Source organism: Phodopus roborovskii, unplaced genomic scaffold, assembly GCF_943737965.1.
Source record: "Phodopus roborovskii unplaced genomic scaffold, PHOROB, whole genome shotgun sequence".
Taxonomy (NCBI): domain Eukaryota; kingdom Metazoa; phylum Chordata; class Mammalia; order Rodentia; family Cricetidae; genus Phodopus; species Phodopus roborovskii.
Genome location: NW_026126480.1, coordinates 14,070,104 through 14,095,925, shown reverse-complemented (window position 1 = coordinate 14,095,925; position 25,822 = coordinate 14,070,104). Strand labels below are relative to the sequence as shown.

General features: G+C 39.7%; 1 protein-coding gene across 5 annotated transcripts in view; it reads right to left on the bottom strand.

The window, feature by feature from the left end:
- Positions 1 to 25,822, bottom strand: part of Stim1 (stromal interaction molecule 1) — a 167,832-nt gene that overhangs the window by 64,799 nt on the left and 77,211 nt on the right. For all 5 annotated transcript variants that reach the window (XM_051192446.1, XM_051192445.1, XM_051192447.1 and 2 more), the window contains exon 2: positions 13,822 to 13,952. In XM_051192446.1, coding sequence (XP_051048403.1) covers positions 13,822 to 13,952 — 131 coding nt within the window. The remainder of the gene's footprint in view (positions 1 to 13,821; positions 13,953 to 25,822) is intronic.

The window sequence follows — 25,822 nt, the reverse complement described above, 5'->3', positions numbered from 1 at the left end:
GTTCCTGCCTCCTAATAGAATTCAGAGTTTCTTGTGGAACAGATGAGGATGAACTCAACTGGTAACAACACAAAACGCAAAACATGCCAAATGGAAGGTGTACAACAAGTTCTCTGGAACCTGAGAGAGGAAGGGTTACTTCGAACATTAGTGGAGATTTCTTGGGGGAAAAAAATTACTCTAATGGAGTAGTGATGGGAGATGTCATTCGGTATATGTTTCTCATACTGGTTAATAATAAAGCACTGTTGGCCAATAGGAAAGGAAGATAGGAGGGACTAGGAGACAAGGAGGAAATAGGAAGTAGGAAGGAGGAGTCAAGATGGAGAGTCTGGAGAGAGCTGGACGCCAGCCGCCTCCCCGGTAAGAGAAGGCCATGTGAAGATACATAGAAATGGGTTAATAATTAAAGGCAGAGCTAGCCGATAAGAAACAAGTAACAGGGCCAACAGCATTGTATCAAATACAGAGTCTCTGTGTGTTATTTGGGGCTGGTGGTGTGGTAGCAGGACAAGACCGGGCAGCAGGCGGAAAAACCGTACTCGTTACAGATGGCGCCCACGTGGCTAGTAAGAACTGACACTTAAAATTTAACAAAAGGTTAAAAAATGGTTGTAGAAACAAAAGAACAGAGACAATCAAGGTTTCTTGGTAACAGCATTTTTCTCGGTTGGACTCTGTTTTGCGAGAGACAAGCAGATATTCGCAGGACTCCTTTAAGAGAAGGTTCCTGACTCATCATAAGGAACAAAAAGCCACACATCTTTTAAGAAACTCTGCTAACAATTTATTGGTGTGTATGAGAGATGGCAATGGCAGTGACCACATCTTCAAGCCGGCAGCATGCAGACCAAGGCAGTGAGCGCAGCTTTCAGTGCTGGCGGTAAAATAGCAGCCGCCAACTTTTATAAACCTCGGCAGAAACAACAAAGACTTTCATTTTAGCAATGTTGTTGTTTACCAGATAAAAGACTTGTGGCCAGACGAAGATAAAGATTTACAGTAAAGACAGATTCATATTAAGAAAAACCTCTAAAGGTTTACAGTGTGTTTTAGAATATACGTAGACATGAAAAAAAATGGTTTTAAAGAGACAAAGAGGAACTGGGTGTTGTAGCACACGCCTTTAATCCCAGCACTCAGGAGACAGAGGCAAGCAGATCTCTGTGATTTGCAAAGTAAACCTGGTATGCAGAGTAAATTCCAGGACAGATAAGAGTTACACAGTGAAACCCTATGTCAAAAAATAAAAAAAAAATAAAAGTAAAATAAACAGAGTAATAAAGGCACGTAAAGATGAAAAGCTCAGAGAGAATCTGGTTATTGTATGCTATTGTGTTGTCTCTACATTGTTTGACTGCTGAGAAAATAACAACTGATAAAGGAAATGCTGCTGGATTAATTAAATTTATATATTTTAAAAATGCTTTGACTCCAACATTTAAGTTTAAGGACAAGTTACTGGGGAAAAGGATTTCTATTTTTGTTTCCACAGAAAATAAAAAGCTGTGGATTCCTTCCAGACTTGTGTGGTTTGATCAAGCCAGACCCCCTGAAACAGAGGACCAGGTGATCCTACATTCAAAATAGCTGAACAAAGCAGCCTTGCAGACTACAGCCAAGATTTCTGTGTCTTCTCATGATCCCCCATGACAGCGCCCCCTGTCAGCAGGAAGTAGTTTGGAAAGAATGACGCCCAAATTCCCAAATATTGTTTATAAATGTTTGGTTTCATTTAAATGGACTTGGTTATAAATGGGTAATGATCACAGCCAATTATTTTTAAAGGTAAAAAGGGAATTATGGTATTGATATGATTACTTTGTTTTGGAATCGATTTTCATTTATTGATACAATTTAATGTCAATTTTGTGAGATGTGTATTTCTCCTCTTGTTTAGGTATTGTGTTTATATAGAAATATAATGTAGTACAGATTATAGATAATTACCTATGATAGTCAAAGCTTAGAGTTAAGTTAGTTAGGTTTTTCAAGATACACAGAGATGTATTTGAGATGGATAGGAATTCTTCAAACCTTTCAAAGACCTACAGAATATGGCATTTAAAGTGGTTTAGGGTTTTTGTGACAGAGAGACATAATTGCTCTTGGCAATACCACCTGCACCAGAAAGGAAGATGGACATCGAAGAAATGCATTATGACGTTTGCTTCCAATATGGCAAGACTAGCCATTTGGACAAGATACTGCTCTTGTCTGGACTGTTTGACTTTATGCTGTATAAACTGGACATGCAGGACCCACAGAAAAGTGACTGCTGATTCACGATGGACATTGATACAGAGTTCCTGCTTCATGGAAGAGTCTGCGAGACAGTCTGCAGGACACAGAGAAAAGTGACTGACAAACTGCCAATACAAGAAGACAGTTTAAAGTTTCCTGTGTTGCTGAAGAGTCTGCTAGACACACTATGGCCTATGGGCTGAAGATGGAAGATTACAAAAGAACCTTGGGTGACCAGGCAGTGAGTTGTCTCTGTCATTTCTAGAGCTTATATACTATCCTTCTGTGGTCTTTGAAGGAGTTGAAGACAGATAGTTATAGTTATAGTTTTCCTTAGTATTAAAGATAAGTTACTTTAGACACACAAAGATAGAATAGATGATGGAATATTTTCTTCAAATCTTGCTAAATGTTAATGGACTAAATAGTGTTAACTGTGATTCTTATTTGATAACTGTTGTGTGATATATTTTGCTATGTTAAGGTTAAAACCCTTCTTTTATTTAGACAGAAAAGAGGAGATGATGGGAGATGTCATTCTGTATATGTTTCTCATACTGGTTAATAATAAAGCACTGTTGGCCAATAGGAAAGGAAGATAGGAGGGACTAGGAGACAAGGAGGAAATAGGAAGTAGGAAGGAGGAGTCAAGATGGAGAGTCTGGAGAGAGCTGGACGCCAGCCGCCTCCCCGGTAAGAGAAGGCCATGTGAAGATACATAGAAATGGGTTAATAATTAAAGGCAGAGCTAGCCGATAAGAAACAAGTAACAGGGCCAACAGCATTGTATCAAATACAGAGTCTCTGTGTGTTATTTGGGGCTGGTGGTGTGGTAGCAGGACAAGACCGGGCAGCAGGCGGAAAAACCGTACTCGTTACAGAGTAGTATTCAACAGAGTCATAATTATTCCTCAGGTAAACTTTCATTCTTAACTGTCAATATTTTGGGCAGTTAAATGGGATAGAGGAAGGACTGTTACTGGCCTATGCTATGTAGAGCTAGGATGCTAAAACTATCTTATAACAGCCCCCATAACAAAGTCATCTAGCCCAAAATACCAATTATGCTGAGATTCAGAAACCTGATTTAGGCCTTGTTAGTGAGAAAATTTTACAGGCAAAACAGAAGGCAGGTTAATCTATAAAAAGAGTACAATGGTGGTTTATGAAGAGCATGCTTGGGATAGAGGTAGCATATAGTAAATGAACAAATACAGTATAACATGAACCACTCAGATGATCCACAGCCAAATTGTGTGAGCGTTGTAAGAACTTAATTAAATAAGGAAAGGTAAACTACTCACAGTTTAATCATCTTTAAATACAGTTAGTAACCTCTAGCTCATAGAGAAACTGGGGATTGACTGAAGGAAGGAAAGTATTATGGTTAAAATGAAAATTGTCCCTAATGGGCACTATTAGGACATGTGGCCTTGTTGGAGGAAGTATGCCACTGAGAGTGGACTTTGAGGTTTCAAATGTTCAAGCCAGGCCCAATGCCACTCTTTCTTCTTGCTGCCTGCAGATACAAATGTAGAACCCTCAGGTATCTCTCCAGCGCCATATCTACCTGCCTCCAGCACCACATGCTTCCTGCCATAATTATATTGGACCAAAGCTTTGAACTGTAAGTCAGACCCAATTAAATGTTTTCCTTTGTAAGAGTTGCCATGGTCATGGTGTCTCTTCATAGCAATAATACTCTAACCAGGAGGGAAGAAGAGATGGAGGGAAGAAGGAAGGGAGGGAGAGAGGGAGGGAGGGATTGTCTTAATTGTTCCACTGACCACACCCATTGGGACAAGGGGACAGGTGTGGACATGACGGAGGGGGGGCCTAGGTCTAGGTCCTAGACCCCAGCTTGTTCTCTTACTTCCTGGTCAGAGACAGAGAGCATCTGGGGGCATCCTTGGAGCGGGAACCCTTGGTACCCATCTGTTTCTGGTGTGATTTCTCCCCGAATAAACATCCATCAGCCTATATTGTGTCCCGGAATCCTATTTCCCATTACAATAGGTCAGCATGTTCAACAATGAATATCAGCAAGTAACCACATAGCAAAACAGGAATAGTTCTAGAAAAACAGGGAGAAAGCACAAAGTGCTAGAGAAAACATGCAAAGGCTTTGGTCAGGGTCCTAGTTAGGGTTTCCACTGTTGTGATGATACACCATGACCAAAAGCAAGTTGGGGAAGGAAGGGTTTATTCAGTTTACACTTCCACTTTGTAGTCCATCATTGGAGGAAGTCAGGACAGGGACTCAGACAGGGCAGGATACTGGAGGCAGGACCTGATGCAGAGGTCATGGAGAGAGGTGTTGATTACCTGCTTGCTCAATATGACTTACTCAGCCTGCTTTCTTATAGAACCCAGGACCACCAGCCTAGGGATGGCACCACTCCCAATGGGCTGGGCCCTCCCCCATCAATCACTAATTTAAAAAAAGCTACATCTTATGGAGGTGTTTTCTCAATTGCAGTTTCCTCCTTTCAGATGACTTTAGCTTGTGTCAAGTCAACATAAAACTACCCAGCATAGCCATATCTGAAAGAAAGAGGTGAGGAGGAGGAAGGAGTGGTAGGGTGGTAATAGCAGCAGTGTTACACTTTTCAGAGTTAAGACTCCATATCTGGAGACAAAAATAGACCTGACTTTGCCCCTTTAGAAACTGAAAATTACAGCCCTTATCAGTCTCCTCATTAGCAACTAGTAGGTAGTTTACCAAGTGTGTGCAAGGATTAAATGGCTAATGCATAGAAAGCACCTAATACAATGCATGGCACATAGGATGGGCTCTATATAAGTTGTGGTTATTATCATCATCAGAAAGGGAGGAAGGAAAAGGAAAGAAAGAAAGGAAGAAAGGAAGGAAGGAAGGAAGGAAGGAAGGAAGAGAGAGAGGAGGGAGAGAGGGAGGGAAAAGAAAGAACATTATTAACAAAAAGAATAGATGCAAGTAGGCCTGTTTCCAAAACTTGGCTCTGTCACTTAGTAGCTATGTGACCTTAAGCCAAAAAATTTTAACTTAGAAGCCATTACTTTTTTCCAGCTCTTTGACAAGAATAACTATTTTTAGAATATAATGTATACAAAACCACAAACATAATATCTGGCATTCAATCAGCACTAAATCTTTGTTTGGTTTTTTTCTTTCTTTTTTTCCTCCTTTTCCTAATGTGATTGTACAGTTAGTAAGAGATAGTCTGTACAGCATATTAGGTTCCAACTCCAAACTAGGTTCTGGGGATTTAGGTTAGTGGTAAAACAATTGTCTGGCATAGAAAGTCCATGGATGTAATAATCCCCAGCACCAAAACACACAAAACAACAAAGGACAGCTAACATGATACAGACGAAGGGATGAGAGGAGCACTTGCTAAGAAAAGGTCTGGACACAGTTTGAAATGTTTATGACACAAATAAGAGCAGAGCCAGACCAAAGTGGCAGTAGCTTTATCTAGATAGAGACTAATAGCAGCTAAGGCCAGATCTGAAGGGATGGATGTTAGGCCCAAGAAGTCAGAACAAGCATGAGGAGACCACACAGGAGACAAAACCAAAATCTAGCTTAGGAAGATTACTGGCAGCAGAAAAAGTGAGAGTTAGTAAGGAAGAGACCAGTGGCAAAGGGAATGTTGTCTGGCTACAAGGAAATGAGATACAAAGCCTGCAGGGGAATATCAATTATTATTATTAATCATAGTCGTAATTTTATGTATAATCCTGCTACTTTCCCTCACCCAAATTAGCCCATACTGAACGCACTGAGCCTCCTCTTCTCTTCCCACATACTACTTCCCAAAGAATCCAAATTTCTGCCTGCCCTTTGGATTAGTGCAAATGCTGCTGCTGATACTTCCCTAGCCCAAATTCTACCTGGCAGCACCTCCCATAACTTTAGCATCCAGCATCCAGAGAGTTTTGAGCACCACATGGGTGCTGGCGATCAGACCCAGATACTCCGGAAGGGCAACCAGTACTCTTAACCATCAAACCATCTCTATAGTCCCAAGATGTCTGTTTCTTTTCTTTTCTTTCTTTCTTCTTTTTTTTTTTTTTTTTTTTTTTTTTTTCAAGACAGGGTTTCTTTGTGTAACAAACAGCCCTGACTGTTCTGTTCTGGAACCCAGTCTGTAGACCAGACTAGCCTCAAACTCAGAGACCTGCCTGCCTCTGACTTCCAAGTCCTGGAATAAAAGGTGTGTGCCACCACCACTGCCGGCTAAGATGTCTGTTTCTTTTCTGCCAAACTCCAATATGTCTCTAGCAGCATTATAATATGTCATTGTGGTTTAAGCTCCTCTATCCTTCTGGATACATACAGAGAAATGTAGACTTCAGATCTTTTATTGAAGCCAGACCATATATATGATCACAGGACTTCTTGGATAGGGAGCTTCTAGAGAAGTAGTAACCCTTGCTGTTATGCTTACTTCCTTACCATCAACTACTCTGGCAAAGACAGTTTCATACCTGCCTGAAATTAATTCTGATTATTGAAAACCATTACTCTAATCTCCCTCCCACCTCCCTACCCCCACCAAGTTCCTTTCCCACATTCAAGTTTTTTTTTTATTTTGTTTGTTTTGTTTTGTTTAAGACCCACTGAATTTAACCAAGAGCTTCTGTGTGACCATGGATTTGGAACTATCCATTGGTGCCTGATGGACTCCTCAGTGAGTACACATCAAAACAATGACTGCCTCTCATCCAGAATCCACCAGCAGCCAATAATCCAGCATAGGGATCATGAGGCCTTCTCTGATCCACAAATGACTGTTGATAAGCCCAGTATTTATCATCATCATCATCATTATCAGGGGTGTGGGGGTAGATGGGGTAGAATGCCACACTGTAAGCACGCACAGCTTGTGTTTGGAGGTGAGAGGACAAATTTATAAAACTTGCCTCTCCACCTTTATGTTGAGTTCCAGGAATAGAATTCAGGTTGCTAGGTTTATACAGCCTTTAGCCATGGAGTCATCTCTCAGGCCCACTATAATCATAGCTACTATGAGGTCATGACTGCAATGGTTGTGCCCTGCCAAGAAGACAGCATTTTATAGGCCTTCTTCTGATCTACTTGCTCTCACACCCCCTCCCCCAGTTCCACGAGATCTTCAAGCTTTAGAGGAGTGGAATAAATGTCCTGTGTAGGGCTGACCCTCAGCCATCACTTACTATCAGTGCCTGAGCACAGACATCCCTGCATTCACCACTGCAAAGAGGGGCTTCTCTGGATAAGGCTGGAAGTATGCAGGGGAAACATCTTTTACTTAACATGACTAAATGAAGCGTTTGTGTTTATGTGCAGCCTTATGAATTTTAATATGTATTTAGACTTGTATAATGACTTTAACAACCTGGGTGGACCCTAAAATTCCATAATGTTAACCTTTGGTATTAAACTTACCCTATATTCATAACACCTAGCTGCCACTGATCCACTTTATAGCCTTAGACAGTTTTACCTTTCTCAGAATATCATATAAACTTTGGACTCACTGTAATTTTTTTTTTTTTTCTTTTCTACTTTTGAGATAGGATCTCACTATATAGCCCTGGCTTACTATGAACTTACTATGTAGATGAGACTGGTCTCAAACTTGTAGCAATCCTTCTGTCTCTACCTCCCAAGAAGTCCTGGAATCATAGGCATGTACCAACAGGCCAAAGTTCTCACATATAATTTTTAGACTGGTTTCTTCCACCCAGCACAATGTCTTTAAGACTTACCTATTATATACAACACACTTCATTTTTTTTTTTTTTTTTTTTTTTTTTTTATGCTGACAGACATCTGTAATCCCAGCACTCAGGAGACAGATGCAGGAGGATCACAAGTTTGAGTTCCATGTCATTGAATTTGAATTACATTGCAAACCCTATGTAAGGCCCTCCAGGCATGAGCAGCCAAGCCCCACCTCCAGACTATTCTAACAGCAGTAAAGGCCATTACTAGCCCCTTGAGAGGCAGGTAGCTAAGCTCTGCCCTACAAAAGGGAAAAAGAAATCAAACAAACAAAACCAAGATCAGGCCACAAAATCCCACCAATCCCTCAGTTTGTCCCAAGAATCCCACTAATCCAGAGCTGTCTGAAAAGCTCAGCCCCAACTCAAGAAACCTACATAAAGCCTGCCTCTTGCTCAGCTCTTTGCTGCTTCTCTTCCAAGTAGAGGCAGCCACCCTGTCTCTCCCAATGAATCTCTTGTGTGAGGTTTATTGTGCCATATGATGGTGGTATTCCTTGGCTCCTGACTGCCAGGGTAGCTTTCTCTTCAGAGCTGTAACACTTGCACCCTTGTTCAAAGAAAATCAAATATAAGTTTTAGTATTGATGTAAATTTTAATTTACCTAATAGAATAAAAACCTAGAAAGAGAATTACTGAGACATATAACAAGTTATGTTTAATTTTATAAGAAACTGTCAAACTACCAAAAGGGCTTTATCATCTTACATTCCTGTTAGCATGAATTCTGATGGCTCTTTATTGCTCACTTGATACTGTCCACTTAATTTTTTAAAAAGTATTTTAGCCATCTTGATAGGTTTATAGTAGAATCTCATGATTTTAATGTTCATTTTGCCTAATAACTAGTAATGTAATATGTATATATGTTTGAGTGTGTATATACATATATATGCATATATACATATAAATATTAAGCAGGATGTCATGTAGCCCAAGCTGGCCTCAAACTTTCTATGTAGCTGAGAATGACCTTGAACTCCTGATGCTTATGTCTCTGTCTCCCAAGAGCTGGAATTATAATTATGAATTACTACACCTAGCCTTTATATGAACTTTTTTTCTTTTTTAGCCTGGAATTCATTGTATATGACAGGTTGGCCTCAAACTTAGAAGGCACAGTGACTTCCTTGCCTCTGTCTCATGAGTGTTGGAATAACAGATATACCATACCATATCCAACTAGCCTAAGAAGTCTTAACAGTCAGTATTTTTTTTTTTTAAATTTAATCCTGACAACTATGCTGGGATAAGTATCAGTAATCATTATTTTATCCTGATAAAACAAATGGGAGAATTATTAAATTACTAAATTTAATCATTGTTTTAATGTCACTTAATCACCTTCAATATATAAATCACTAGAGTACAAGCTCCAGAAAATAGGAATCTGTTTTGTTCACAATAGAATCTTAAACCCTCAATCAGTGGCTGGCACAGAACAGATATCCAACTAGAATGTAAGGGTTTTATTTATTCTATTTACCATCATCATCATTATTGGAAGGGTAATTGACAGCATGTGTGTCAATGAATAACTTCCAGGCATCAATTCTCTCCTTCCACTGTGGGTTTCTGGGTCATCAGACTTGTATGTCAAGCACTTTTATAAACTTTTACCTTCTGGGCATCTCACCGACCCTGTGTTTATAATGTTTTAATTATTTTTTTTTTTTTGGACAGAGTTTTACATAATCACCTAGGTTGGTCTCTGGCCTCCAAGTTCCAATGTAGCAAAGGATGACCTTGACCTTGATCCTCCTGCCTCCATCTCCCACGTGCTGGGATTACAGGAACCTAGGGCTTCACACATGCTAAGCAAACTACCACCGAAATATATATCCCAAGCTCCTTTATTACTTTTCATTCACTAGACTACCTACCTAGACTAGACTTAAACTCTGTAAGCCCAGGAAGGCCTTGAACTTGCAATCTTCCTGCTTCCATGGGGATTTAACTTTCCTTCAGACTTCTACTGAGGTTCTTGGGTAATTAACAATACCTTTTGGATCTCAAAACTCTTAGGTCTTTGACAGCCAGTGCAACCAGAACTTTTCCACAGCACTATGCTATCCGTTACCTCAGCCCTGCTATTTCTACCTAAACTCCAACTCTGTCTCATACACGTTTAAAGCAAGTGAAGTGCACACATTTTACTACTTTTTTGCTCTGGGACTTGGGTGGTAAGTGACCACAGAGGCCTGAGATTACAGTGAGGACAGGGGTAGTCGAAGGCAAGCTGAAAATGAACACCTCACACCAAGGGTGCACAGAAAGCGGATGACAGCTTTTGTGTTATTTTAGAACAGTTTGTGCTGATGAGATTTTTGTTGTGGTAACATTCCTCTAAAGAGAACATTTTCTTCCTTCCCTCTTTGACAAAGCAATCAACAGAACACAAAAAAAAAAAAAAAAAAAAAAAAAAAAGGAGGAGCGTTGACAAAGATATCCAGAAATTTGCAGGTTTTATATCTGCAAATAGATTCTATCACCCTTTTTTCCCCCCCTTATTTGGTTTCACTCTTTAGACCAGGTTGGACTCCTGCTCCTGCCTCCCAAATGGCGGCATATCATTAAAAAAAAAAAAAAAAAAAAAAAAAAAGGTTTATTTATTTTATGTGTATAAATATTTTCTCTGCATCTACCTGTGGCAGTCAGAAGGGTGTTGGATCCCCTAAAACTGGAGTTACAGATAGTTGTAATCTCCCACATAGGTACTTGGAACCAAATTCTGGTCTTCAATAAGAGCAACAAGTACCCTTAACCTCTGGGCCATCTCTCCAGCCCCTACTGCAGTTGCTGAGCTGCCCATTTTCCAGTATTCAGGTAATGCTAGGGAAATGATAGGGACATGAGGCCCAGAGAGGCCTCATTTCTACCAGGAACATGGCTGGTTTTTATTGTTGGTTTTGTTTTTGTCTCTGAAGGCCAGTAATAGTTCTAGATAAGACTAAAAATTTAGATAGCTTGACCATAGTTATTATCCGCATTTAGCTTATAATTATAAAGTAACACAGTATTTCAGTTCCGTTACCTGGGCCCCATTTTCCTTACTAAATTTTAGTTCAGTGGTTTTCTACCATAGTTCCTTTGTCTAACCAAACCAATCCACTGTGCTTCTGACTACATCTTTATCTTTCTCACCCTCATTCTCCACACTCAAGGAACCCTACCACTTCCATTTTGTCAAATTCCACCCTTCTTGAATTACTTAGACATTGTTGAGCTGTACAGAAGAACCAATCCCTCAACCAACCAATTCACAGATGGTCCTACCCACTTGCCCTGTCTTTACTGACAGGAGATTCAATAGTTAACAAGACAGTATCAGCCAGGTGGTAGTAACACACACCTTTAATCCCAGCATCTAGGAGGCAAAGGCAGATGGATCTCGGGGAATTCAAGACCAGCCTGGTCTAAAATCGAGTTCTAGGACAGCCAGGGCTGTTACACAGAGAAACCCTGTCTCAAAAATAAATAAATAAATAAATAAATAAATAAAACAAATCAACACAGTCTCTTCTATAACAAATCTCTTTATTTCAGGAGAATATACTTGCTTTTATTTTCCCTACATTGGTCTTGCACTACCTTAGGATAAAGAAAACAATACATTATGAAAGAACAGGAGCTTTGAAATAAGATACAAGCTCAAATCTAGCATGTGTCTTAAGCAAAATGTTTAAATTTTCTAGTATCACCACAGTCCCTAATAATAAAGCCAACTTCCCTGGGGATATTAAGAAAAGTAAATGAATAGCTATGCAAAGAGCATGACTGCCATCTGACATGGAGAAAGAGCTCAATTGATGACAGCTAGTGCCATAGTTTCTATTATCATTTGCTTTAGAGAAGGCTTAATATAATATAAGCTAGTTAGTCTCATCACTGAGAAATGATTAGATCACAAAGGCTCTGACCTATCAATGGATTAATCCTCTGATGGATTAGTAATATGATGGTATTATTAAGAGGTGGGGCCTACCTGAATATGGGTCTCAGCCAGAAGGACTGAGCAGTCTAAGGGACCTCAGACAGTGGAGCCAGGATGTATCCTTGGTGCACAAAAGGACTTTGCGAACACATCCCCCATGGAGGGATAACTGCCTTAATCTAGAGACAGGAGAGAAGCCCTAGTCCCTACTTCACATGACCTGTCAGATCTACATGACCCCAAATGGATGGCATTCCCCTACATATGGAATTGGGGTGGGGGGATGGGAGGGGAGGGTGGTTAGAGTGCATGTGAGAGGGCAGAGATGGTAAAAGGAAGGGAAGGAGACAGGGAGGAAGGGAGGGAGGAAGGGAGGAAGGGAGAGGGAACTGGGATCGACATGTAAAATAATAAATTAAATAAAAGAAAATGCTTTGACTCCAAAATTTAAGTTCAAGGACAAGTTACTGGGGAAAAGGATTTCTATTTTTGTTTCCACAGAAAATGAAAAGATGTGGATTCCTTCCAGACTAATGTGGTTTGATCAAGCCAGACCACCTGAAACAGAGTACCAGGTGATCCTACATTCAAAACAGCTGGACAAAGCAGTCCTACAAACTACAGCCAGGATTTCTGAATCTTCTTCAAATCCCCTGTGACAGCGCCCCTTACCAGCAGGAAGTAGTTTGGAAAGAACGACGCCCAAATTCCCAAATATTGTCTATAAATGTTTGTTTTCATTTAAATGGACTTGGTTATATAAAATAAATAAAAAAAGAAAAAAGAAAAAAGAAAAGAGGTGGAGCCTAGTTGCAGTAAACATATCTTGTTGTAAGACCCTTCTGTTCTTTCTGCTTTCTAGTTGCCATGATGTAAGGAACTCTGCTCTACCACATGCTCCTTGAAATGATTAGTCTGCTTAACTACGATCTCAGAAACAATGGAACTGGCCATGCACTAAAAGTTCTGAAACACTGAGCTACAATAAGCTTTTCTCAGATTTTTGTCACAATAACTAGAAACTAAAGTCTTTTCTTCGTAAGACTCCAGTTTCTTCACTAGCCTGTAAATTATGTGAGAAAAGAAAGTATCTCTTAATCTGTCTGTTTACTGCCCTGTCCCCATGCCTAGCACAGTGAAGGGCACAAACATAATAGATTTAATATCAATGAACTGTGTTGATGCTCTTGGATGGAGTTTACTGTTTTCATCATTCATATCACTCCTCTCTGACAGTGTTTTGCTGCACTAAAGTCTCCTGATGATGTAACATCCAAAATTGAACACAAACTCAAAGGTGGACTATTGACAAGAAGAGACTAGGCTTCTCTTTCATAATGTACACTATGTCCTACTGAATATTTAGCATGGCCAGGTAGCTTCAACAAATGGTTGGTTTATATTGAGCTTGAAATTAAGAAATGTTTAAATCTTTCCCACGTGTTGACCTTGTACTCTGGGCTCTGTTGATCTGGAGCTATAATAATGCCAAAAGGTACAACAGTAAGACAGCTCTTTTCTCCTTAAAGTTAGATTTGCTTCTTCCTCTCATATAAGAGTATAAAACCCCAGACTATTTTTTGCTTTCTTTCTTTACACACCAAAGAAGGCAGAATATAGATTAATATTCTTTTTCCACAGCAAGATAGCACTTAAAGATCCAGGAAAACTATAAGACCATCTGAGGAATTCCCCCCTCCAAATAATTAAGTTAAGCTATTCACCAATAAGCAAACAGAGAGACCTGCTCTGCTGGCTATCATCTAGCCTGATGGGAATAAGTTTCTAGGAGGAAATAAGGAGAAACCATCTCTCCACATGTATTAGTCTAGGCAGCTTTCAGGCATCATTTCACACACAGAGAAGAGCCATAAAAGGTAAGGAAGTTTACCTCATCACTTTCTTCTACATCCACATCGCCATTGGCATCATCATCCATCAGTTTATGGATGTTGCGGACAGCCTCAAAGCTGAGCTTCTCATCCTCACTGTGGCACAGAGGCTTGTCAATCCGGCAAAACTCTGTTTGGATAAAGCAAGGGACAACATTACTCAGAGCTGTCACTCAGCCTCCACCATTCTCTTGTGTCAGCAATCTTAACTTCCAGCCCCTGATTCCTCACACAAGCATTTTAATCAACTACATATACACAGTGGAAGTGAATCATCTAACCTTTACCCTAAGTCTCTTAGGAAATGGGATGAGCTTGCCCATACAGAAACAATGCTTTACCATTCTCATAGCTCTCCTGCAGACAAGACTAGCATAGGGCTAGGCCTACTCTAGAACACAGACAAGAGCATGAAGAGCTCACAAATTAGAGGGGAAAACCAAAGGGACAACATATGCAGAAAAAAGCTTGGACTCATTAATAATCAAGGAATCACATTATTTTAAACATAATTTCATCAGTCAAACAAAATAAATTAATATAATTTTCTAATAGTTCCAACATCTGAATAAATGATATAGCTTTTCTTTTTATTTGTCACTAGAAATACATGTAATACCAGCCACAGGCTAACCAGGGAAACCTCTCATATCACATAGGTGACCTTTATTGTCCTTCTTCCATTTCAGCCTCGAGATTTACTCTTAGTCCTGGTGCAGCCTACCCACAGGAGCCTCTCCTCCTAGTCTTCCTCCATTGTTTAGGGACTCAGCCTCTCACTTTGTCACCACAGGTACATACAGTGCTTACATAAGTATTATACATCTCCAGTAGGCTTTTTAAAAATAATGGAAATAGTTTACCAAGCTCTAGCAACCAAAGGTCTCCAGGCTGGACATTACTGGTTTCTTGAGGTCAGCCAGCATCTTTCTCAAAGGCTTATGGCAAATACATGAAGTTTGTATTTCTAACAGCAGGCTCCAATATGTAACCTGATCAAACAGACAGGTGACCTTTGCTGCTGGCATCATCTGGCATAGAGGATTAAAGGGATGAGGCTAAGAGAGGACAAAAGTTTGATGTCCCACATGACGTTAGAATTGTACCCAGAAAAACCATGTCAGCCAAAATTTACAAATAACTCCTTCATCCAAGCATTTCCTAAGCTGTCTCCTTGTCCTTCCTGAGACCTTTTCTACATCTTCCACACCCTGAACTAGAGTCAAAAACACATGCACCAAAATTCTATCTTAAAACAATTATAAACTATGTGACATTAGACAAGTGGTGAAACTCTGTCAAGCCTCCATTTCTCATCTGCAAAATGAAGTAACAATCTGCCACATGCGATTTTTGTAAGAATTACATTAAATTGTGTATATTAAAGCACCTCTCAGGCTGGGCATAGTAGTGCCCAGGCAGAATATCAGAACTTGGGAGATAGAACCAAGAGGGTTGGGAATTAACTACATAGGGAAACCAAAGCCAGACTGGATGACATGAGATCCTGACTTTGCTTTAAATTTTTTTAATTTTAAAATAAGTAATAAACCTGATATTCAATTCCTAGCATTCTTTTCTCCTTCTATATCAGCAAGTGAATACTTTCCATCTTCACATAATTGACTTTTCCTGACAGAATAAGAAGACTCCAACAAAGATTCAGTTTGATCTGAATGTGACTAACCAGTTCTATCACATAAGTCATAGCTTCTTAAATTGTCAGTCACATAACTTCAATGTGGGAGTTACAAAGCAAAGGGTGTGTTAGCAGTAAAAGGCTTTGGAACAAGCAATGACCAAAAATTAATTAAAAATAAAATGTACAATGAATATGAGGTATTATGCTGTATTATACAACTTTACTGCAGCCTTGGATCTGAGGGGGGGGCGGGTCAGGTCTCCCTGAAGCTGCAATCACAGATGTGAAGTAGAATGTCTGGCTTTGTATATCAACATGCATCACCAAGCTCAGTTTGTGGTGCTGGGGATAGAACACAGGATTTTATGCATACTAGCCCAGCTCTCCACCAATGGGGCCCCAGGCCAGTCTCATCTCTTTTATTTTCTTTCTTGCTTGCTTGCTATTTTAATTTACAAGTTTTGCCTGAATGTCTGTGCCCAGTGTGGGTGCTTGATGTCCACAGAGGACAGAAGAGGGTGTTGGCTCACTGGGAACTGAAGTTATAGATGATCATGAGTCACCATGTAGGTGATGGGAATTGAACCCATGTTACATGTACCTATGGTTACATAAAACATGTCAAGCAAAAAGAGGTCACAAGTGGAAAATATTTAAGAAGCCTTGTTCTAAGTGACTAGACGACTCTAACAATGGCCTGAACTCTTACCAAATTATTTGTATCTATTAGTAACATTTACCACACCTGTGCTGCAAGTCTCTGTTTAACATGTTATGACACTGGACACTGACCTCCACAAATTATAGTTAGCATGTCCCCAGCAGCAACCAAAAATCTATATTCTTGTTAAGATGCTCAGTAAAAAATATTAAAAGAATACCTTTCCATTAACTCTAGGGGGGACAAAAGAAAATAACTAGAAGCAAAAAAGAAGAACAAGGCCAAGTTCTTGAATTTCTGGTCTCAGAATCTCTGTATACAGTTAAACTTTTTAATCCCAAAGAACTATTTGATATTTGCCACATTAGAAATTGTAGCAAGAGCCAGCATGATAGTTCAGCAAGTAAAATTACCTGTTGTTGGAAGCCCAATTCCCAGATCCCACAGTGGACAGAGAAAATTAACTTCTGAAAGTTTTACCTGTCCGATCTCTACATGAGCCATGTCGTGTACAAGCCTAGACATATGCTTGCATGTACGTATGCACACACATCATACATACAATGATAATAATAACTAATGCATGTTTTTCTTTTCTTTTTTTTTTTAAAGAAGTCAGGTGTGGTGGCAATTCTAACATTTGGGAGATGGAGGCAGGAGGAGTAAGAGTTTAAAAGCAATCTCAGGCATATAGTGAACTCAAAGCCAGGTTCGTCTATATGAAAATATTTCTCAAACCCAAAAGAGGTAGACAAGTAAATGGGGGGAAAAAAGAAAAAAAATTAAAACGAATCTTTATATTTAGTTATTAATTAAAGAATAATCAATCTCTAAAAAATTAAAGAAAATATCATGCTTTATAAAGACTAATTATGATTTCTGGGCTGGAGAATGCAGATCAATTGGTAGAATGTAGAGCCTATAATCTTAGCGCTTGAGAGGTAGAAGCAGGAAGATCAGAAGTTCAAGGTCATCGTTAGCTACATATTGAACCTGAGGTGAGCCTGAATACATGAGACTATTTAAAAAAATATTTTCTGAAAACAAATTCATGATAACAGGAAAATCATTTCATATTTTTGATAATTTTTAACATTTAGCTTAACAGAACACAACTATAGTTTTTTACATACTTTTACATTTCCACTTTTGTAATTTAGTTTTCACTGAGGATCAAAACACAGACATGTAGCTGGAAGGGGGAGTATTTTAACAGCTTTTCCATATAAAAACTATGGCTATTCTCTGATTTTACACCCAAACCTGACATGTGGTCAAGTTTAAAGACTAGCTGCACATGAAATCTGAAACTATATAGATGAACATACTGTACTCTGTAACATTCATATTCTTTGGTCTATCATGTACTTGGAATGAATCTTTCATTCATGCATGATACACAGCTCATTTGGAAACTCTTGGTTCTAAGTTATGCAGAATATCCAAATGTTGACACATTGTATTTAGACAAAATCAAAATAATCATAATCATTAATGTCACCACTGACTTCATCAGAAAAGCTTTTAATTCACAGAAGCTGTCAAACTTACAGCAACTAACAGAAACTTTCCAAAACTTAAACATTGGGATTTTATCATTGCCAGCAAATATTTCAGTAGTTTTCCTTCAAGCAAAACATTCATTTCATTCACTTTCAAGAAAATGTCAAGTTGGGTACTAATGGCTCAAGACTATAATCACAGAACTCCAGCAGGAGGTCAGCTCTGGTTTCAGGTCAGTCTGGAATATGGAATAAGGCCTTGTCTTAAAAGGGTGGAGAGACGAAGGTTCAGCAGTTAAGAGCACTGTTTGTTCTTTCAGAGGACTGGGGTTTGAAGCCCAGCACCCACCTGGAGGCTAACAACCATCTGAAACTCCTATTCCAGGAGACTGGATGCCCTTTTCTGGTGCTTTTCCCTAAGATAACCACCAACCTTCCTCTGAAGCTATTTTTAGGCACACATCTACTAAAATCCTTATAATCTTCAAATGATAAGGGTACCTTTGTATGCCAATAGCATATATTAATGCAACCTCTAAGCAGCTTTAGGATAGGAGCTAGCCATAAAAAAGGCCAAGGCAAGGTTAAAAGACTTTCAGTTTCCCTCCTCTACCTTCAGGAAAGGAATTCAGTTTGATACCTGGGACTCCATGACAGAGAGAACTGACTCCTACAAGACGTAAGTAGTCTCTTACTATTATTATTATGGCAGAGAAATTTTCAAAGTTCTTTCCCAAATGCCCAAATCTCTTTCTCTCCCCCAGGCAGAGTTAGTCATTTACTGCTCACTATTCCATGCTTCAAAGCACTTTGTACATAGTTCTAGCATATGAATTTTCATGTTCTGCGTTGTTCACATGCCACATCCCGAAAAGGGCAAGAACCAAGTTTAACTCACGTTATTCCCGAGAGTCCAGTCTGTCATCACTGCTAACATTCTCCATGCCAAGTAAGAAATCAGCAAATGCTAACTGAATGAATGATAAACCCTTGCTCTCAGAAAGAGACCACAAGTCTAAGACTGACAGAGCTAGCCTGGGAAGACTCTTAGATTTGGCCAAATACCAGAAGTTTCGGAGATAAAGCTACAGGAAAATTAAAGGGGAAACAGGGTAGGGGAAAGTAGATGAATGGACTAAACAGAAATGTAGAGACTAAGAATGGGAACAGATTTAATGTTGAGAAGATGGAAAACACTATACAAACCCCAGTGAAACACATAGCAAGGGAACAGATTTAATGTTGAGAAGATGGAAAACACTATACAAACCCCAGTGAAACACATAGCAAGCCTAGCCACCAAGAGGAAAGATCATGTCACTGGGATGAGTACAATCCAGCCAATGTGAGAGATGTTCTTGCATTTGTTAGAACACTATGTCCTCATGTCCAAGAAGGGACCCAGTTCTTCTCAGCAGGAGGCAGGAATTCAGAAGCGCTTTAGAGTTTTCTTCTAAACAAAATAGGCACTGGCTTCAGCTATCTTAGCAACATTGACAGTAATGACTTCAAATTCAAAACTCTGACTTCTGACCAAGATTATTTCTCTCCCAGGGGTCATTCATCAAAAGCAGAATGGTGGCACATGTCTGTAATCCCAGCACCCAGGACACAGAAGTAGGGGGAGCACCACAAGTCCCAGGTCAGCCTAGTCCACATAGCAAGTTCCAGACTAGCCAAGATTTCAGAATGATACTATATTGAGAGTCACCTGACATGGATGTCAAGAACCAAGAGTGGATTCTCTGCTATAAGAGCATGCATTCATGACCTCTGAACCATCTCCCCTGCCCTGCTTGTCATTATTCTTATTGTTTGAAGAGTTTTTTGTTGGTTTTCATTTTATGGGATTTTTGTTTGTTTGCTTGTGATTTTTGTTTGTTTGCTTGTTTGTTTCTGGCACTGGAAAGTTAACCCAAGATTAATTCTAACTGTGCATGCTAAGCAAGAGCTCTCTCATAGAGCCCCATCCCCAGCCCTGTGTCTGGGTTCTCTCTCTTAGCATGCTTGAGGTTAAATCATATTCACATACCAATAAGTAGCTTATTCTAATTTTCAAGTAGCATTTTACTAAATGGATTTGCTACAATTTGCTTATCCACTCACAAGTTGTGTTGTATTTTGTTTTTTTCTGATACAAAGCTACCATGAACAACTGTGTGTGTGTGTGTGTGTGTGTGTGAGAGAGAGAGAGAGAGAGAGAGAGAGAGAGAGAGAGAGAGAGAGAGAGGATTGCTTTCATTTCCCTTGAGAAACTGTCTAAAAGTAGAAGTGCTGGGTTACATGACTTTTTAAGACACTTTCAACTGTTTTCTAATGTAGCTGCACCAAGGGGAAGGCATAATGGCACATGCCTTTAATCTCAGCACTTGGAAGGTAGAGGCATGTGGAACTCTGTTAGTTCAAAGCCAAACTGGTCCACAGAGTGAAATCAGAGCTATATAATGAGACCCTGTCTCAAATATACATATACATATATGTACATGCTACACACAGAGAGAGAGAGAGAGAGAAAGAGGGGGGAATGGGGTACTGCATCATTCTCCACTCCTCCCAGGAACACATGGACTATTCAGTTGCTCCATATACTCTTTTGTACTTAGTAATAGTAATATTCAGCCCAGGTCAAGAACTATGTAGAATTCTTCATCTGTGAAAGACTATTCTTTCTTAATTTGCAAACCCTAACTCAAACTGACTTTCTCTGCTTAAATACTTTTTCCTCAAAAATCTTCCCTGTCACACCCTCCCTCCCAAACTACATTAAGTCCACATAATATATTCTCAAAAGTAACATATGTGCCAGGCAGTGGTAGCACACACCTTTAATCCCAGCACTCAGGAGGCAGAGTGAGTTCCAGACTGCTATACAGAGAAACCCTGTCTCAGAAAGAAAAAAATATATTTTTTTCATTTACTTTTTCCAGTTGTAATTACTTGTCTTCTCTTTTAAATACTGAGGTTCCATCATGGCAGGAACACTGGATGTTTTATCCTTGGCATCAAACCAATATTTAGCACTTAGTGAAATCCAACATACCAAGATGGGACTTAAATAAACATTTGTCAAATGAACAAATAAATTCTTGTAAGAAATTGTTGGATGAAAAAATCAAACAGATGAATAAATATAATACTATAGTAGCTGCTCTCAAAAATACTTAAGAAAGAGGGGTTAAGGAAATGGCTCAATAAAGTGTTTGCTATACAAGCATGAGAAGCTGAGTTCAGATTCCCAACATCTACTTAAAATGCTGACTAAGGTAGCACATGCCTGTGACCCTAAAGCTCAAGATTCAAGTTAATCTTGGGGATTTACTGGCCATCCAGTCTAATAACCAAAAAAAGGTTCAGTTCAGTTTCAGGTTCAGTGAAAGACCCTATCTAAAGATAGATGATAGACAGACATATAGACAGATAGATAAATTCAAAGAAGTAATTGAGGAAAACATCTAATGTCAACCTCTACCTCCCTCACAAACATATATAGGAACACATACATGCAGCACACACACACACACACACAAATGAGCACACGCCTTTAATCCTAGCACTCGGGAAGCAGAGGCAGGCAATCTCTGAGGTCAATCTGGTCTACAGAAAGAGTTCCAGAACAGACTCCAAAGCTACACAGAGAAACCCTGTCTCAAAAAAAGAAAGAGCGAGAATGAGCACAGAATATTAATTACAAATACACAAATAAAATGTTAAAGTAGAAGAGACTAGAACAACAGAAGATACCACAGCCTGAAGTATAGATCAAAGACAGTGGGGTCAGAAGAGAGGGTAATCCAAGCAATGAAAGACCATGAGAACTCAGAACACTACTTTGTATGCCTGGTATATTAAAGATCAGAAAGTTAGATAAAATAATGATACACACTTATAATCTGAGCACTTGGGAGGCAGAACCAAGAGGATCAGTCAACCTGGTCTACACAACAAGTTCCAGGCTAGCCAACAATACATAACAAGTCCCCATCTCAAAATAACTGCACTGTGATATATGCTTACCAGTACAATAGGGACTTCACTGTTGTAGGCATTACCAAATTTCCTCTGGTTGGATTTAAGATCTGTTTGGGGGGGGGGGGTTAGAGTAGGGGTGATAAATAGACAACCCATAACTAATACTGCAAGCCCAGCTAACAACCCAGGTCTAGGTAGGTCAAATACTCAAGCTGGAAAAATTATTGATATTTAACTAAATTGAGATAGCAGCAAATTGCCTTCTAAATATTTATGCTCATACCCATAGACAAAAGCTGTTCCCAGCCTAAATCCGAGAAGCCTTTCCCTATAATGAATAGCAATAAATGCAGAAAATCATGGTTGCCCAAATATAAAGAATAAGCAATGGTTGTGGGACAAGCCCTAAACAAGACTGTGGCAGTTTGCATGTAACTGGCCCCAAAAAAACTCATAGGGGGTGGCACTATTAGGAGGTATGGCTTGGCTGAAGGAGGTATGGCTTTGTTGGAAGAAGTATGTCACTTTAAGGATGGGCTCTGAGGTGTCATATGCTCAAGTTATGCTCAATGTAGACCCAGTTCACTTCTTGTTGCCTGCAGATCAAGATGTAGAACTCTCAGCTTCTTCTCCAGCACCATGTCTGCCTACACACTGTCATACTTATACCATGATAACAATGAATTAAACCTCTGAAACAGTAAGCCCAACCCCAATTAAATGTTTTCCTTTATAAGAGCTGACGTGGAAAAAAAAAAAAAAAAGAGCTGACGTGGCCATGGTATCTCTTCACAGCCACAGAAATCCTAACTAAGACAAAGACATTTATATCATCCCCTCTAAGGTTCAGAGAACACTGTGAAAGATGGTCCAGAAAGTTTTTTAAAGCCAAAAGATGGTATGAAGAGCTACAAAATACTATTCTCTAAACTTGGTGCAACTCTTGTCATCATTAACTCATAACAATTGTAGTAACCTGCACTGGGCCTACACAAGACCCAATAAGTCAAGGAAGGGAGAAGGGCTCACAAGACACTACCCTTTACCTCTGAACTATAGGTTATTGCTAAATTCTGAGAATGGGGAACCACTGTCTTCAGTTGTATATCCATTGCTGAGAGTACCAGGCTCCAACAAATAGCTCCAGGCTTACAGCTACGAAGATGGCCCTGGTTAATCTCGGTGAGTCTCAAAGCTAAACAAATAGACAAGTAAAAGAGAGATTTGTGAGAAGGAAGTGGGGTAGAGGTGGACAGGGGTTATGCAGGGTGGGGGTGAAAGTGTACACTATGCCATATACAACCAAAATAAAAAACCACCAACATTATGCTGCCTGATTATGAAACACCTTCTAGACCATAAAAGGAAGCCCCACACAATGACTAGGGCCCTTGAATACTTTCTCACTCAGGTGACCTCCTTGTTGGCAGGGTATTCTGATCTGAATAATTGCTTTGCCTTTGAATACAATATCCTCTTTTGTTTTGGGGGGGGGGACACCTAATCTAAACACTGACCAACAATTTACTCTCTGACAAAAACTGGCCAAAAGTTCTTTTCTCACTACATTTTAGAAACAAGTTGACATATCACTGGAGAAGAATACTTAGCCCCTGGTATAGTGTAAGAAAGAGGAACAACAGCAAAAGAAGACACTGCTATGAAAGGACAGGAAACCTAATCGTGCACTTGAAGAGAAATCATCACCATTTCTCCTCAATGAGGCACTCACTTGTTCAGCTACTCCTGGCCTCTACATGTACATTCTTCCACTCCTTGATATTTTCTTCAAACTTTGCTCTCACAAAAAGCTTTTTTTTTTTTTTTTTGGCTTTTTAAAAAATTAAAGGTGCACACCTTTAATCCCAGCACTCAGGAAGCAGAGGCAGGTGGCTCTGTGAGAAGAAAAAGAAGAAAGAAGGAGGAGAAAGAAGAGGAGGAAGAGAAGGGGGAGGAGAAGAAAGAAAAGAAGAAGAAACCTTCTTTAAAAAGAAAATTGTCAATCCCTACAAATGGTCCATACCAAGCAGGCCATGACCTCAATGACAAGGGTTCCTGGTGCATCCTAATTGCCTGTGTCTATTTGCAGTCTCTCATAGGCAGCACTTTTTTTTTTTTTTTTTTTTTTTTTGTCTCTGTACCCTTCCTGACTGAATTAAATGTATCTGTTCCCAGTTCAGTGCTCATACCTATCCATTTCAGCATTTCACTCAACACTTTTAAGCAACAATTTGCTGAGAACAGAATTAGTCGAACTAGTCAAAGGCACTGGGAAGTCAGGATAATAAAACCCTTTCCTGGCCTCTAGGATCCTCTCTTGTCATTACCCTCTGAATTCCTGTAATACATTCTGAATTTCAGAAGGTATAAATATGTCTCTGAATTCTAACTTTCAAATACATTGATTACTACTCCTATATATTAATTTCTCTCTCTTTTTCCCCACCCTCTTATTTGTTTTGTCTGTTTGCTTGAGATAGGGTCTTAGGTAACCCAGGCTGACCTTGAACTCACTATGCATCCCAGGCTTGAATGCAATATGTACCTCACAGCAATCCTCTCTCAGCCTCCTAAGTATTGAGATTATAAACATTGGCTACTACTAGGCAGGATTAAATTTATCTGAAATATCAGCAAAGCCCTTTAAAAAGTGGTAACCTACACCATGTTGTTCATTTGCCAGTTCTCTGTGTTCTGCTTTACAAGAGCAGCCTTTGATTTTTCTCCTGTTCCCCTATATTTAGCCAAGTACTAGGTAACACAATTCCTGATGCAAGGACAACCTAAAGCTTCTTTGAAGATTTACTTTTCCCAGCTTTGGGGTACCACATGCCACAGGTCCTTATATGATAAAGCTGTCTATGTAAGAAACAAGCCATCCCTGAAGGAATTAAATCAACACACTTGTTCAAAAACCAACCCAAGTTCTCTGACTTGGAGGCTGACCCAACATTCTTGTACCCTAGCCAGCACTCATCAGAGTCTGGAATAGCGAAAAATAATAATTAAAGACAACTCAAGACAGATTTCTACTGGGAAAAGTTTTATCAAAGTGTTAGGGACCTAAGAACCAGCCCAGGCAGGGATTTTGCACACAAAATATGTTTAACACATCAGTGGACTAGCTAAGATTATATCTCTTTCAGGTTCAGAAATGAGGCTAGTTCCAACAACTATCAAGTCCCAATCACAACAGCATCAAAAGCATAATAATATTAATACTGAGGAATCAAATACACCACAGCATGGGGTAAAAACAATGTGGATTCCAGTTTCCATAGCGACAAGAAGATGGCCTCAAATTTCCTAGATGTGCTGCTCACTAGCTCACCAGAGAAGACATTACTAGACTCCACAAGAGACCAGAACTAGGGAGAGATTCACATTATTTTTCTATCCCATACAAACTTCTATTCAAAAGAGGTAAATGGACCCTCATCTTCTCCTAGAAGACAGCCAAGAACATGTACTGAAAAGATTTATATTCAAGATGATAATTCTTTTTTTTTTTTTTTTTTGCTCTTATTCCAGTTTCCTCTCCCTCCCTCTCTCCTTCTCTCCTTCCCTCCCATGCTCCCCTACCACCCTCCCATCCCATTCCTCCCTCCACTCCACAGGGAGGGTAGTGCCTTCCAGGAGCGGTCAACAAAATCTGCCAAGTCATTTGGAATAGGGACTAGGCCCTCCTTCCTGCCTCTAGGCTAAGGGACTATCCCTCCATGGGAAACATGCTCCCAAAGTCCTTTTGTGCACCAGGGATACATCCTGGTTCCACTGTCAGAGGTCCCTTAGACTGCCCAGGCCTTCTAATTAAGACCCACATTCAGAGGGTCTGAGTCGGTCCAATGCTGGTTTCCCAGCTATCAGTCTGGGGTCCCATTTGCTCCTCCTTGTTCAGGTCAGCTGTCTCTGTGGGTTTCTGTAGCCTGGTCTTGTCCTATCTCTGTATATCTGGATTCCAGTTAGGCTCAGTGTTTAGCTGTGGGTGTCTACTTTTATAGGTGTGAAAAGAAAACTGACTCTAGAGAAATGTCCAGAGACCTGCAAGACTGACCCCAACTAACAATTCAAGCAATAGTGGAAAGGCTACCATAAATGCCCTTGCCTGATAATAAGATTGACAACTAACTTATCCACCATCATAGAGCCCTCATCAAGATGATAATTCTAAGAAGCAATTGCAGCTTAAGAGTAACTTTCCCATGCATCCCAAGTGAGGACCATCC